This window comes from Hylobates moloch, unplaced genomic scaffold, assembly GCF_009828535.3.
Source record: "Hylobates moloch isolate HMO894 unplaced genomic scaffold, HMol_V3 SCAFFOLD_4, whole genome shotgun sequence".
In the NCBI taxonomy this organism is placed as follows: domain Eukaryota; kingdom Metazoa; phylum Chordata; class Mammalia; order Primates; family Hylobatidae; genus Hylobates; species Hylobates moloch.
The window spans coordinates 61,582,065-61,598,721 of NW_026652279.1; the positions used below are offsets into that span (position 1 = coordinate 61,582,065).

Below are 16,657 nucleotides of genomic sequence, written 5' to 3' on the forward strand. Positions count from 1 at the left end.
AGGATCCAACTTCTTCTTTTTCTTTTTTTTCTTTTTCTTTCTTTTTTTTTTTTTTTTTTTTTTGCATCTGGAGATCCAGTTTTCATGATGTCATTTGTTGAGAGTCTGTTCTTTCAACACTGAATGGTTTTGGCCCTTGTCACAAATTATTTTATCATATATGCCAGAGTTTATTTATGGGTTCTGTATTCTAGTCAATTGGTCTATATGTCTGTCTTTATGCCAGTACCACACTGTTTTAATTACTATAGCTTTGTGGTAAGTTTTGAAATCAGGAATGTGAGATTTCCAACTTTGTTCTTCTTTTTTTAGATTATTTTGGTTACTTGGGATAGATTACAAATTTTGGCATAGATTTTTCCATTTCTACAAAAATTTTTTAAAAAGCCATTGAGATGCTGATAGGCATTGCATTGAATCTGTAGGTTGCTTTGGGTAGTATTAACATCTTAAAAATATTAAGCCTTTCAATCAATAACATGGAATTTCTTTCCATTTATTGGTGTCTTCTTTAATTTCTTTCAGCAACATTTTGTAGTTTTCAATGTAAAAGTCTTTCCCCTTTTTGGTTAACTTTATTCCAAATTGGTATTTATATATATTTATGTATGCATATTAGATATGTATCTATATTATATATGTGTGTGTGTGAGTATATACATATTTTCTTTGTGGCGGAGAGGGGTTAGGATCTCACTCTATTGCCCAGGCTGGAGTGTAGTGGCAGGATCATGGCTCACTGCAGATTCAACCTCCTGGGCTCAAGTGATCCTCCCACCTCAGCCTCCTGAGTAGGTGGGACCACAGGAGTGTGCCACCACCACCATGCCCAACTAATTTTTTTTTTTTTTAGACAGAGTCTCACTCTGTTCCCAGGCTGGAGTGCAGTGGCACGATCTCAACTCACTGCAACCTCCACCTCCCAGGCTCGAGCGATTCTTGTTCCTCAGCCTCCCGAGTAGCTGGGACTACAGGCATGCACCACCATGCCTGGCTAATTTTTGTATTTTTGGTAGAGATGGGGTTTCACCATGTTGGCCAGGCTGGTCTCAAACTCCTGACCTCAAGGGATCCACCCACCTCAGCCTCCCAAAGTGCTGAGATTACAAGTGTAAGCCACTACACTTAGCCCCCCAGCTAATTTTTAAAAATTTTTGTAGACACAGGGTCTCTCCATGTTGCCCAAGCTGGTCTTGAACTCCCAGGCTTCAACTCCCAAAGGGTTGGGATTATAGGTGTGAGCCACCACACCTGGGACCCCACTTGTTTTTTATGCTATTGTAAGTTGAACTGTTGTCTGAATATTCTTTTTGGATTGTTCATCCTTAGTGTAGAGAAACACAATTGATTTCTGTGTATTGATTTTGTATTTTGCAACTTTGCTGAATTTATTAGTTTAAACGTTTTTTTCAGTGAGCTCTTTAGGCTTTTCTACATATAAGATCTTGTCACCTGTGAACAGAGATAGTTTTACCCTTTTCCAATTCAGATGTTTTTATTTCTTTTTCTTGCCAAATTGCTCTGGCTAGGACGTCTAGTACTATGTTGATTAGAAGTGGTGAAAGTGGATATCCTTTTCTTGTGCCTGATCTTAGAAGAAACACTTTCAGTCTTTCACTGTTGAGTATGATGTTGGCTGTGGGTTTTTAATATATGGTCTTTATTGTGTGAAGATAGTTTTCCTCTTTTTCTAATTTGTTGTGTTGTTGTTTTTTTAAATCATGAAAGAGGTTCAATTTTGTCAAATGTTTTTTCTGCATCAGTTGAGATGATCACAAACCCTGAGCTTTTATAACTAGGAAATGGCTTTAATTCCCAGCCCAAAAAGTTATCAGAAGAGGCCCCAGCAATTTAAAAGTTATAGTTTTGTTTCATGAAACATTATTCTCTTCCATGCCTCTTGGTGAATCCAAACACTTGTCAACTGCAGCAATCAAACCTAGATATTTTCCTTCCCTGACCGTCTACTGTATTCTTAAGGCCTAGCAGTAACTAACTATCGTATTTCCTTCTTTCTTGCTAACAATTGAAGGGAAAAAATAAATCAATTTGGACTAATTAACAAATGACTAGGAGCCAGGTTTTATGGAATGAATTTACTTTTATTTTAAAAAATCTTACAGTAAAATTGACTTCTTTTTGGTATACAGTTCAAGGAATAAACTTGCATAGATTCACACAACTGCTGCCACAATCAGGATACAGAACAATTCTATCACTCCCAAAAAACTCCTGCCTGTCATCTCTCTTTATTATCACATCCTCCTCCATCCTTGAACCTGTGGCAACCACTAATCTTCTCCTTTCATCTTTTTGAAAATGTCATATAGTGTGTAATATGTTATGTCTGTGACTAAAAGCTTAAATGTGACTGATGATTTTATTAAGAACCATTTTGAGCAACATCCTTCTTGTTCTGCAGAATTGTCCCAAACTGTGAACCTGATATCATCATCATCATGGTAGAAGGTCATAATCAAAGGTTCATGTTAGATTGGCCTCACAATACTAGTGTCTAAACTTTTATCTGTCTCTAACTTCTCAGTGGAGAAGGGTGTTGGCCAAATTCTAAGGCCAGTGGTTGATGATTGGGATTAACCTTTTAGCACCTATGCCACAAGAAATAATAGGAAATAAGGTTACCATCTGTGGTACATGGTCATTTCATGACCATCATGTGTTATCTATACATGAAGGACAGTGAGGAGGAAATGTAGTAAGCTAAAAACTGAAGGACTGTACAGATATTATTTCAGAGAGATTATAAAGTATCTTTTGCTTCTACTGTAATGGTCAATGAATTAATTTTCTTGGTTTGTTGGATGAAACAAATTTAGTAAAATGGAAATAGTCATATTGTGTCTATTAGAATGCTTTTGACTGCGAGCAGTAGAATATCTGGCTAAAAGTGACTGAAATAATGAGCTTTATTATCTTACACAAAAAGACATCCAAAAGTAGGTGGTTCTAGGGCTGAATCAGTGGTCTCAACAATGTCATCAAGAATGAAGCTTTTTTCATCCTCCATTCCACTGTCCTCACATGAAAACTTTTGGTCTCTTACTTGCAAGATGGCTGCTGCAGCTCCAAGTACTGGGTCCTTAGACAATTACATTGCTATGTAGGAAGCCGGGAGCAGCTCAGGTGACGAGAGCTCTTCTCATGTGTGCTTGTTTTTTTTTTGTTTTTTTGTTTTGTTCTTGAAGGAAAACTGTTTTCCAATTCCCCCCAACAGACTTAGTGTTATGTCCCATAGTCAGAACTGGGTCCCTTGGTCATTTGTTAACATGAAGGCAAAGTGGGTCTCTAGCATTTAACTGTTATCATGTGACATGGGCTGGGACAGGAGGGATGGAAGGTGAGGAAAGTGACTCCTGGAGAGGCAACAGATTTGCCTCACTCCGTTGTGAGGATTAAATGCAGTAATGTGGGTAAAGCACCTCTAATTGGGCTGACAAATAAGGGGCTCAGTCCTCATTAATTCTTTTTATTTCATGTCTCCCTTCTCCCCTTCAATTTTCTTTTCTCATTTTTCACCTTTAGGAGAAATACAGAAATTCAAAAGTTTTGCTGACCTTCCCTAGATAAAGGCCCTACTTGTCTCTCCCACCCTCCTCCTACTTCTTGGAGTTCTGCAGCTCCAGTTTCCACAAACCAGTTGGAATCTCCTGGACCTCTCAAAAGTCCCTCACCTTAGACTGAGGAATACATTGTTATGGCTGGTCCATAGATGTCAATTATAGACATAAAACTGAGAAATCCTTATAAAGAAAAAAGAAGAAAACCCATCAGAGTATGTTGTTATTACAATGTTAGCCTCCAGTAGAAAATCATCTATTTCAGTGGAGTGAAGCTCTTTCCATACAAAAAAGGAGCAAAAGGCACCCCCGTCTGTGCCTGTCTGTACTGACTGCTGGCTCTGAGCACCATAAGATGTTTCTTGCCATTAGAGCAATGATTTCAATTTTTCCATTCCAACTATGGTGAAAATGAATAAGAAAACTGAGTCCTGCCTCTGGAAGCGGGATACACGTTCCACACTAATCAAAAAAGGAAGATTCATTATTAGACAATATTTCACTCCCCAGACTTTGAAAGTTCCTACATTTGTCAGAGTAGCTCTGAATCACTTCACAGCCACCGCAGGATTAGAATGGGGGTATTGTACAAGCCTGACCCTTTGCAGTTAAGTTTTTTTCCCCTTCTAAATGAGCTGCTCTTGCTACTCTGAGTCACTGCAATCCAAATCTCATAATTTCATCTCCTTCTCTTCTAATCATTTTACCAGATAGCCATTTTAAGGGGGGGAAGGCATGCAGATTTTATTAAAGGGGCCATAGCATGCCCTAAAATGCACTTAACTAAGAAGTGCCAATAAAATATCAACACTGTCACCAGGTAAAGGAGAATGAAGTTTTTAGGAACCTGCTTAGTAGTGATAAATACTTCAAAGGGCCGCATTTCTATTTGCCAAACCAAAGCAGATTTAGCAATGGAATCATGAGACAGTCCTAATGAAGGTGACTCTGGGCTGAGTGCCTGAGTGACTCCCGGGCTCTAAGAAACCCCCTTCTCAGACATGGGCTTCCCTTTCTCTCACCCTGTGGAAAAGCCAGCAGAAATCTGCTGTGCAGTCCTATCACTTACGAACATCCAGAGACAACAATATTGACAACCATTAGGCCGTGGCACTGTGCAATTCTGTTGGACACATTGCAAAGGAAAACCACCAGCAGCTGCCCGAAGCTGGTTTTCTCTTATTAAAATTTGGTTAATAAAGCCTGTACCATGAAACAAACCAGATGAAAAACCAGCCTTCATCAAGGAGGGCTTATTGCAGGCTGGGAAAGATATTGTTTTGTCCAAGTCAGTAGGTTTCTATCAACTTGAACACCTCTGCATGGACTTAGGTGCTCTGGGATAATACAGTGGGAGTTGGAAGCCTGGTGTTGCCTTGTGAGAGCATTCCCTTTTCTGTCTTTGGGAGCGGGAGCAGACTGACATACAGGAAACCGAGAGAAACCTGTGTAAGGAGGGTATGGAATCATGTGCAACTGTGTGGGCTGAGTGCAGGTGGATTAAAAAGGACACAAAGGCTGGTGTGAGATGATGAGTGCCTTCCAAATAGGGGCCCAGGTGGTTCATTTTGGTATCCTCAACATTGTGAACTTGTCACACAAGGTAGGGATTTAATAAGTAAATTTCAAGTAAAGGTCTACACTTTCTTTTTTTTTTTTTTTTTTGTATTTTTAGTAGAGACGGGGTTTCACTGTGGTCTCGATCTCCTGACCTCGTGATCCGCCCGCCTCGGCCTCCCAAAGTGCTGGGATTACAAGCGTGAGCCACCGCGCCCGGCATGTCTACACTTTCATTCACCTGTAATTTCAACCTGCCCCATTTTATACCTTACTGCGTTTGCCCTTGCACTTAAAATATACACCAAAATAAAAGTACCTCAAAACCCCGTTGGGTTTCTAACCAGTTACACGCTGACACACACACACTTACACATTCAGAATCTCTCATTGATTCTCATTGTTCTCTGTCAATCTCACACTCACTTTATATCTCCTCCTTCTCTAGCATTGTTGCCAGGAGTTGGAGAAAGAGTAGAATAGCACTTACTTTTTTTATTTTTCCAAATTTTCACCAACCAGTTCACAAGGATGAAGAATTAGAAAAGTGGAGGAAGGACCTGGTGTAGTGGCTCACACCTGTAATTCTAACACTTGGGAAAGTTGAGGCAGAAGGATCGCTTGAGCCCAGGAGTTTGAGACTAGCCTAAGCAACATAGAGAGACCCCATCTCTACCAAAAAAAAAAAAATTAGTTGGGTGTGGTGGTGGATGCCTGTAGTCCCAGCTACTCAGGAGGCTGAGGTGAGAGGATTGTTTGAGCCTGGGAGGTCAAAGCTGCAGTGAGCTATGATCGCACCACTGCACTCCAACCTGGATGACACAGTGAGACTCTGTCTCAAAAAAAAAAAAATGTAGAGGAAGGAGACGAGCAAGATGATGGGAGAGGGGAAGAGAAGAGAAAGAATAGGCAAGAAAGAAAACCAGAGAAGTTAAGCTTCCCATTGTGGGTAGGGAGTGAATTGTGAATGACAATGCTTTTCCTCTATCACGGTTAAGGAAGATGGCTCCCAGATTGTACAGCAGAGTGAGAGTCCTGCAAAGATAAATTGCTTTGGATGCACTGACTTGTGGAGGAGGAGGAAAAAGGAGTGGAACAATCTCCATTCTGTCATAAATTCTGGCCATGTATTTTTCTTGAAGAATTAGCTTTTCATGGATATGACGTGTTTTTGTATAGGTCCTTTTCATTAAGCTGACTCTAGCATAAAGTTAAATGACAAATGCTTTGTTGGGAAAATGTTGGACCACTTGGTGGATGCAGATGTCTTCTTGGCAGCTGTGATGGTTAATATTATATGTCAGCGTGGCTGGGCCATGGGGCATCCTGATACTTGGTCAAACATTATTCTGGTTGTTTCTGTGAAGGTATTTTTGGATAAGATTTGCACTTAAATCAGTGGACTTCAGGTACAGCAGATGGCCCTCCATAATGTAGGTGGGCCTCATCCAGTCCGCTGAAAGCCTAAATAGAACAAAAGGCTGACCTCAGAGCAAGAGGGAACTCCCCAGCAGACTGCCTGTAGACTTCATCTACATTGGCAGTTCCTGCTTGTCTAGCAGACTGCCTTGGATTTGAACCGCACCTCTTTCCTGAGAGGCTTCTTCCATCAGATTTTGGACTTGCCAGCCTCCACAATATCTTAAAACCTATCTGTCTGTCTATCTATCATCTATCTATCCTGTCCATACACCTGTACACTCCTTATTGATTCTGCTTCTCTGTAGAACTCTGACTAATCCAGCATCTCCTAAGCTGACAAGCAAGGCTGAGATGTAACAAATGTGCTCGTGCCTTTCCTAACCAGCACCATAACTGAGGAGTGTGGACTAAGAGGCCATGAGCCCAGGAGCATCAGTCAGTGGGCCTAGGTTATGTGTGAGCCTTGTCCCTTCCTAGTGCTCTGCTCTGGATAGATTACCTAACCTCCAGAAACAATTATTCAGATGACTAAAGCATTGCCAACCTCTGATGTGTTCATTTTCTATTACCATTGTAACAAATTACCATACACAGTATGCTTGAAACAAGGTAAATTTATTCTCTTACATTTCTGCAGATCAGATCAAAGTGTCAGCAGGGCGTCTGAAGGCTTCGGGGAAGAATCTGTTTCTTGCTTTTTTCAACTTCTGGAGGCCACTTACATTCTTTGGATCATGGCCACTTCCTCGCATCACTCCAACCTCCTGCTTCTGTTGTTGCATCTCCTACTACTCCTTTTATCTCCTGCCTCCCTCTTATAAGGCCCTTATGATTGCAGTGGGCCCACCCAAATCACTCAGGATCATCTCCTTCTATCAGTGTCCTTAATCATATCTGCAAAGTCTCTTTGGACATTTAATACATTTACACATTCCGGGAATTAGGACGTGGACATCATTGGTGGTGGGCAGGGGGGATTATTCTATCTACCACACCTGGTCAGAGGTAATTGGTTACAGATGGAAGGTGAGATAGGGGAAGGATTCTAAGATTTCAGAGTTGGTACTTAAAATTATTTTATTTTTTAGAAAAGTACTCGATTATGTGACAAACATAGAAAGTTGCAACAAAGAAATGCTTTCTTGGCTCCTAAAGAGATGAACATGTGTTGGCACTGTATTTTTATCTAACAACGACAATTCTGCTCCTAGAATAATCAGAGTAAAGCTTCCCCCACCTCTAAAAAATTAACATAAAAATGTCTTGAAAAGTATAATATTGTGGCCAGCTAGATATACAAATCTGTGGGGCTTCATGTCCTCACAGATTCAGTAAGCATTCCATCCAGTCTCCTGTAAGGGACCTTTGGCAGGAATTAAAGCCTTTCAAGAGAGACCCTGAGAACCTTCCTCAAAACATTAATTCAAGTATCATAAATCTACAACATCATTTGTATTCTAGAACATGTCATCCCAATATAAGTTCTAGCATTGTTGTGCCTTCAACATGCTGAGTACAGTTTTTGAGAATCAGTCACTTTCAATGCTTCCCTCTTGGCCAAATGGATAACTTCAGGGAAGTTTCTAGCCTTTCTTTCTGGTGCATGGCTGTATTTTGAGTGCTCAGGATATTGCCATAACCTTTGCTTGGTCTGTTCTTAGCAGAAAAAAATAACTCTATAGAAAAGAGAGAACATTAAAAAAAAATCAGTTTTCAAAAATCATCCTGATGCTCAATTTAGTTCAACAATTGTTGGGGTGGTTATAATAATTTCAGGCCGGGTGCGGTGGCTCACACCTGTAATTCCAGCACTTTGGAATGTGGGTGGATCACTTGAGGTCAGGAGTTTGAGACCAGCCTGGCCAACATGGTGAAACCCCAACTCTACTAAAATTATAAAGGCCGGGCGCAGTGGTTCAAGCCTGTAATCCCAGCCCTTTGGGAGGGTGAGGCGGGTAGATCATCTGAGGTCAGGAGTTCAAGACCAGCCTGGCCAACATGGTGAAACCCCATCTTTACTAAAAAGACAGAAATTAGCTGGGCATGGTGGCATGCGCCTGTAATCCCAGTTACTCGGGAGGCTGAGGCAGGAGAACTGCTTGAATCTGGGAGGCAGAGGTTACAGTGAGCTGAGATTGCGCCACTGCACTCCAGCCTGGGTGACAGAGTAAGACTCCATCTCAAACAAACAAACAAATAAATAAATAAAATAACAAAAATTAGCAGGGTATGGTGGCACACACCTATAATCCCAGCTAATCGAGAGGTTGAGGCAGGAGGATCACTTGAGCCAGGAGGATCGCTTGAGCCCGGGGGGCAGAAGTTGCAGTGAGCCAACATTGCGCCACTGCACTCCAGCCTGGGTGACAGGGTTAGACTCCATCTCAAAAAAAAAAATAAAAGCAAATTTCAAATAGCCAGTGAAGACTCATGTTTTGAGCCTGATCTGATGGTTAGGACTCACCTAATCATGGGTACCCCAGGTTGCTTGCTCTTTTCTGGTGATGGCACACTCTTGAACAGAGTTCACCTGCCTTCAGGCTCAAGGACTTCAAATAAATACTGGAGAACTGGTCTAGAGCTCAAGAGTGATTTATTCTCCCCATACCAAGGACATTTTCCTACATATAATTATGCCTCCCCTCTTCTTCCTTCTTCTTTTTAACTCTAAAATTCTCTTCATTATCTATTTGAAATTGATTTTAGTTCAGTCAACCTAGTTCCCCATGTTGAAACATCCCAGTCATTTCCAGCCCTTCAGAGATCTTTGGTTCTGTTACTTCACTGTCCAGTTTTGTTTCCTCCTTTTCTTTTTAAAGCTTGAGTTTATTGATGGAAGAAGGACATTTTCTTGTTTTTCAGCATGATGTGAATTGCCATCATGGTAAAGGAGGCCAACCATGTCATAGCTCCTGTCACTGTGTAGGCAAGACCTAAGAAAAGGCTGTTACCCCCACACCATGTCAGGGTGGAGAGAACAACTGATTTTTCTCCGTGGAACCTGGTTACTGGGAAGTCTAAGAAGACCTGTTAAGGATCTCTCTCAACACTTCACATTTCTAGTATTGCATATTACTGAAGATATTAGGTTGACACATATAAAATTGCTCTTTTTTATAGGTAAAAAAATGGTTAAATATCTAATCTCATATGGTGCAACTTAATCTTTACCAAGCACTACTCTGTATCTTGCTGGAATGAAAATAAAAACAAGCCTTCCCTCTACATAGTTGTAAGCTATGAAAGAGATTCTGACACAGATCTGAATGACTTACAGACAACTGAATAATGAACAAATATATTTAATTTCCTTTGGCAAACCCAAGGAAATTACAATAATACAAACCTAAATTTTTATATACGAATCAGGAGACCCAGGGCAGGCTATAGTCCTTTAGTAGGCTAAGGTTCAAATTCCTACCTCAGGGAAAATTCTTTAAGGGGAGTGAAGAACAGACCAACAAAAAGATCACAAAACATTTTTGGTAGTCAAACTAAAGGTGGTACATTCATTTGGGTTTTGGAAAGGCAAGTATCCCCATGCTGGGGAGAAAGTGTTTGAAGTGGGTTTGCTATCGTTAGCATTTTAATGATGTCATTTTGATTATACATGTGGCCTGAGGTTTTTAAACATCTGGTGCCTTTTGTAAACCAAACTAATAAACAAAGAAAGGCTTCTCATAGCAACGGCACAGGACGGAGGCATTTCCCAGCAAAGCTATTAAAGGGCCTCAAATCACTTGGCAACGTGCTATTTAAAGGCACAAGGAAAATTAGTAGAAAACTAGTTCTGTCTCCTTTTCCATCAGAATTCCTCATTGTCACCAGGTCCTTGGGTGCTACCTCAACCCATCTGCCTGTTTTCTCCCTCCCTCTGTTCTATATGAGAGGGTCTTCTCCTCATACACAGAACATCTTTTTCCCCTTAGAAATGGTAGGCACTTTCTTAGTCTGGTTGGATAATACTCACACCAGAGCTGTACCCAGGTAGTGCAGGTATAGGCCTGAAGCTTAGGATTGAAGTTCTATGTACACAAAAGATTTTGATTTGAGAGGGATTAGCATGAAGACATGACTGTGAGTGAAGTCACCCAGGGAAAGCATGTCCGGAGAGGAGAAACAGAATGTCTCTGTTATTGGGAACATGCCTCCCTTCCTCATCCTCCCAACCCCAAAGTCATTGTAACGCATCGTGGGATCGTAGTGCATGAAGTTTTTTCCTGCTCCTTGAATGCACCCGTAACTGCTTTAATGGTAAGGCAGTCCCAAAATTGACAGACTCAGAAGGCCCACCTTGAGAGACCAGTTTTAAGCAACTTTCAACCTCTGCTTAAATTTTTTTGAGGGAGAGAGGAGTTTGCTGAAATTCTTATTCAAAGGGTTTACTCTTTGATGTACCTATAATGCTCCATGAGAGGCAATATTTGTGGCTTTCATTTTCATTTTCATTTTCTTTTTTTTTTTTTTTTTGAGACAGAGTCTCCCTCTGTCACCCAGGCTGGAGTGCAGTGGCGCAATCTCGGCTCACTGCAAGCTCTGCCTCCCGGGTTCACGCCATTCTCCTGCCTTAGCCTCTCCGAGTAGCTGGGACTGCAGGCCCCCGCCACCACGCCCGGCTAATTTTTTTTTTTTTTTTGTATTTTTAGTAGAGACGGGGTTTCACTGTGGTCTCGATCTCCTGACCTCGTGATCCGCCCGCCTCGGCCTCCCAAAGTGCTGGGATTACAAGCATGAGCCACCGCGCCCGGCCTCATTTTCATTTTCATAGAACTAGACACCCTGCTAAAGGAACTAACTGAAGTCATACCTCCTCCTGGTCAGTAAACAAAAGGAGACAAAAAGCTGAGAGGCAGAGACGGTGTCTCATCAGTGGGGGCCTTTCTGACTGAGAAATGCTCCCACTTCCCTGTCAGAATGGAGATGTCCACATACCTGTTCTAGGATGGAAAAGAAGAAAAGTTGGAGCAGGGAACTGGAGCACATGCCGTCATTCCCTTCTCCTCAAGAATTTCTTATTCAGCCTCCCTGAAAAGTAAAGAAACTAAGGAGGTGGACAATTTTGTGTTAAAATTGGCCCATTGGGGGTCCCATTGAACCCAACTAGCCAGGAGCCTTGGGAGGATGAACACAGCGGTGCTAACTGGGCTGCAATTTCAAAGTCGTGTAAAAGGCCTTTAATGATTCTGCCTGCAGAGAATGCTACCTCAGGGAGAATCAGGAGGAGACTTTAAAATTAAATCTAAAGACAAGAGTTAGTGTAAATTGCATTTAAATATATAATTTCTTAAAGGTAGTGTTTGGTGCCATGCTAAAGTTAAATCCTGTTTGTTTTCAAATCAAGAACTACATTTGTATTTTTACATTAAGTGAAAAAATTCAGACTTTTATATTTAAGCATGTGTCAGCCTGGGCAACAAGGGAGACCCCATCTCTGAAAAAAAAAAAAAAAAAGAGAGAGAGAGAATTAGCTGGACATGGTGGTGAGTGCCTGCAGTCCAAGCTACTTGAGAGACTGAGGTGGGAAGATCACCTGAATCCAGGAGGTCAAGACTGCAATGAGATGTGACTGCGCCACCGTACTCCAGCCTGGGCAACAGAGCAAGCAGAGCAAGACCCTGTCTCAAAATGTAAATAAAAGTAAAAATAAGCATATGTCTCCTAAGTTGAACCATATATCCCTAATCATTAGGGCACTAATTCCCACATGCTGGCTTTGTGCCTAAGGGAGGGGGGAACACGGCATCTTCAGTGCAGAGCCTGTTGCACACCTCATGTGGATTTGGATGAACTGGACCTGTCCCTTGAGTCCACAGCTCCTGTGGTCTATGATACTTTTCCCTAGAATAAAAGGTTCTATAGTCTCAGTTTTAGTAATTCTTAGTCTATATTTACTTATCAAACTCCTCTCTATTTTCATAGTCTTCCATCTCCTCCCATCCTATCTGGCATGCTTCTCCTCACGGTTTTTTTTAACAGATGCCTAGGCCCAGTGTTATTTAATCTTTCTTTCTTTCTTTTTTCTTTTTTTTTTGAGACGGAGTCTCACTCTGTTGCCCAGGCTAGAGTGCAGTGGCGCGATCTCGGCTCACTGCAACCTCCGCCTCCCGGGTTCAAGTGATTCTCCTGCCTCACCCTCCTGAGTAGCTGGGATTACAAGTATGCGCCACCATGCCTGGCTAATTTTTTTTGTAATTTCAGTAGAGACGTGGTTTCACCATATTAGTCAGGCTGGTCTCGAACTCCTGACCTCGTGATCCGCCTGCCTCGGCCTCCCAGACAGAGTCGAGACTGAGAGAAATCTATACAAAAAACAAAAAACAAAAACAAACAAACAAACAAAAAACCCTTGCTAAACTAACCTTTATCTTCCTAGTTACATTTCTACAATTGCCATTCTTTGTTCAACCTAGTATATGAGCACTCAGACTTAGGCACTTCTTTTTTAGTCTCCATTTTTCTTGTAAGGGCTCACATGTACATTTAAAGGCATAAAATTCATATGCTTTTCTGTTATTAATCTGTCAGTCCCAGCTGGAGCCTCTGGGAGGGAATAGGAGAATTTTATCCTCCCTTACACTTTTCTTTTTTTGTATACAGATTTGATTGGAAAATAGAAAAGTATAGAATGAAATAACTCAACAACCAGCAGCCAGGTTTTCTTTCATCTCCAGAAAGAAAAGTGGTATAAAAGGATACTATAGGTTATGTTGAAACTATAATTACCAGCAGGCAAGCCTTCTATAAAATGGTGTGTTCGATTGAGTCGACCATACAGTTTTTTGAAAGTGGGAAAGGCAGCTGCCCGCATCCACACAATGAAGTCATCATTGAGGAAGCCATTGTTTCTCGGATCCTTTTTATCCAAGTCATAGATAGGCTTGGGCCAGTTTGGGGGCTTTGTGGTTCCTGTGGGAAGAAAATAAGGGATATAATAGAGAAAAAAATCATCTATCCTCTTCAGTTTTCTTTAGAATGTAGAGAATGAAAGAACTTCTGCATTCTTGAAGAAATAGAAATATAAATTATACTTTTTAAAAAAGTGTGTATGTGTGTGTTAGCTACCTGAGTGTGCAACCATGAAAAATACTGGCTTTAAAGATTCTAAGGAAATGATCATGATATTTTCATTAAGTTAATAAAGAGCAGAATATTGGCTGGGCGTGGTGGCTCACGCCTGTAGTCCCAACACTTTGGGAGGCCCAGGTGGGTGGATCACTTGAGGTCAGGAGTTCAAGACCAGCCTGGCCAACATGGTGAAACCTGTTTCTACTAAAAATACAAAAATTAGCTGGGCATGGTGGTGCACTCCTGTAATTCCAGCTACTTGGGAGGGTGAGGCAGGAGAATTGCTTGAACCTGGGAGGTGAAGGTAGCAGTGAGTCAAGATCACACCATTGCATTCCAGCCTGGGCGATAGAGTGAGTAAGACTCCATCTCAAAAAAGAAAAAAAAAAAAAAAAGAGCAGACTATCAAATTATATGCATACTGTGTCTTCAACTACATTCAATGCATATAAAGCGTTAAAAAAATAGAACAAAATGATCATGGTGGTTGCATTCAGTGATAAACATAGGAAATATCTTTTTAAAACTTTTATTGGGAAATATCTTTATTTTATTTAATTTTACTAGTAATCTGAGGAGTGCAAATTAAACCAAGATACCATTTTCATCTAAAAATTGGTTAATATTTAACAAAGAAAAAATGACAACCATTGAAGAGGCGGTAGAAATGAGAACTCTTTTTTTTTTTTTTTTTTTTTTGAGACGGAGTCTCGCTCTCTCACCCAGGCTGGAGTGCAGTGGCGCGATCTCGGCTCACTGCAAGCTCCGCCTCCCGGGTTCACGCCATTCTCCTGCCTCAGCCTCTCCGAGTAGCTGGGACTACAGGCGTCCGCCACCACGCCCGGCCAATTTTTTGTATTTTTAGTAGAGATGGGGTTTCACCGTGGTCTTGATCTGACCTCGTGATCCACCCGCCTCGGCCTCCCAAAGTGCTGGGATTACAAGCGTGAGCCACCGCGCCCGGCCGAAATGAGAACTCTTGTATAGAGCAGATAGGAACGTTAACTTCTTCGGCAATCTAGGAACATGCATTGAATGCTTTCGTATTTTGCATACATTTTGGCCCAGAAATTCTATTTCTAGGGATGTATTCTAAGGAAATAATCATGGCATGAAGATTGGGTTACACAGATGTTCACTGCAGCACTGCATCTAAGAGCTAAAGCTGGAAGGAGAGAGGAGAAATTGGTAAGTGGGAGGAGGTGGAAAGCAAAGGCATTGTGAGCCTGTTCTCAAGTCAGGAAGCCTGGTAGGTTTGGGAGCCGCAGAAATGTTGGAAGCACAAGGTGGAGGGCGGTTCCTGGAGATGAGCCCGTTGAGTTTACTGTCATTCTCACGCTTCCCACTTTACAACAGGAAGCATGTTTGTCTCTCCCACTCTATAGGAGACTCTTGAAAACAGTGTCATCCTCATCTGTGTTTTCATTAGCATTGAGTCTAGTGCCTGGCCCATAGTGGTATTAAATAAATGCTTGATAAAGGGATGAAAGATTCCAGTTAAATCTGATGACAAAAACCATACAGAATTGTAAAGAGCTAGTCAGAAAGAGTAAATTGCTTAATGAAATTTTTACTTCCATAAAGCTAGTTCTACTATTTGTAGGATGCTAGAATGCTAAATAGAGAGTCACTCTTTCTCAACTCTGACTACTGACTAAACTATGTTCTCCTGAAAGAAACCCAGACCTGTTTTCTAAGCATGGGCTGTGGTGCTTGTAAAAGTATATGTGGAGTGTGGTTGGGTTAATCTGCTGACATATGTTTGTACACTTATATTCCCTTGGGAAATAATCCTCTGCTGCAGCATCTTCTGCAAATATTGTAGAGCCCACTTATTTGGGCTCTTCCCAAGACCTCAATCGCTGATGCTAGAAGAATTTTGATCAAAATTGAAATTGCCTTTGGTGTCTGCACTGTGGTCTTCACCTTCTCTCTACTTTGGCCTGAGCTCGTGACCGAAGGCAGTGTGTCCTATGAGCCACTGACATCAGAATCACCCAGGGGGCTTGTTAAAAATGCAGGTTCAAGCATGTCCTCCCCTACCAACTCCTACTTCTATCCCATCCCATGTCTTCGGAGAGTATGAAAAGTATGGTCTAAGAGACATCAACTTCATTTTCTAAGTTCATTTGGGTCATTTGTATTGATCCATTTATTTATCTATAAGCATTTCTTTTTTTTTAATAAAAATTATTTTTTTCTTGGGAGCATAGATTCAAGATGCCCTGAATCTGTGTTCCTAAACATATCTTTTACAAAACTGCAAAAGACCCAATCTCTTTCTTCAAGGATTTACAGGCTGTGGGCATGACAGGTATATAAACAGATAATTAGAGTATAATGTAACTCTTAACAATAGAGGTAAGAACAAAGTGCAGCAGGAGATGAGAGAAAGCTAAGGGCCCTTTGTGTATAGGCCTATGGTTATGTGGTAAGAAAATGCTACAGAATGTTGCCAAGTCCCTTTTGAAAACAGTAATTCAATTATAGATACAGTGACCATATATATCAGTTTGCCTAGTGCAGTCCCAGTTTGTGTCTGTTGTTCATTATCTCATCTGATTTAGCTTGTATCCCACACAAGGTACATATAATTTCATCCTTCCAGCATCCAGCCATGATCTTAGCTAGTAGTGTATGAGATGTCCATGTGCAGTGAATGGAATGCTTACTTTTACATATGATTATATATGAAAGTCAACCAGAGACCCTTCCCATCAAAACATAATAAAACATATCCCTGTAACCCATGCAAGCTGTTAAGCATTCCAGCCAGTTAGGCAATAGTTTCTTTCTGTTTTAGCCTGTGAGATGTGCGAAGCTGCCAGGCTGCAAATCAATGGGGTCAGTGAGAAACGTGGAAAATTATGGGTTAGGTTATGGGTACTTGATGCGTGTGTGGGAACTAGATGCTGAGCAGTCCTGCTGAGAGTAGTTTGAACTCTCTTGCAACAGTGGTTTTGTTACTTTTATTTTATATTTATTTATTTTGAGATGGAGTTTTTCTTTTTTTTTTTTTTTTTTTTTTTTTTTTT

General features: G+C 41.1%; 1 protein-coding gene across 4 annotated transcripts in view; it reads right to left on the minus strand.

Moving 5' to 3' along the window:
• Positions 1–8,914: 8,914 nt before the first annotated feature.
• Positions 8,915–16,657, minus strand: part of LOC116467016 (cell cycle control protein 50C) — a 30,218-nt gene continuing 22,475 nt past the window's right edge. The window contains exons 7-9 of one of the 4 annotated variants that reach the window (XM_058437590.1): positions 13,281–13,463; positions 12,088–12,176; positions 11,869–11,988 (exon numbers count right to left, since the gene is read on the minus strand). In XM_058437590.1, the coding sequence (XP_058293573.1) occupies positions 11,959–11,988; positions 12,088–12,176; positions 13,281–13,463 (302 nt within the window). In that variant the 3' untranslated portion in view covers positions 11,869–11,958. Of the gene's footprint in view, positions 8,941–8,973; positions 9,575–11,868; positions 11,989–12,087; positions 12,177–13,253; positions 13,464–16,657 lie in introns of those variants that run through there. The other 3 variants (XM_058437591.1, XM_058437589.1, XM_032150319.2) reach the window with 3 other exon arrangements.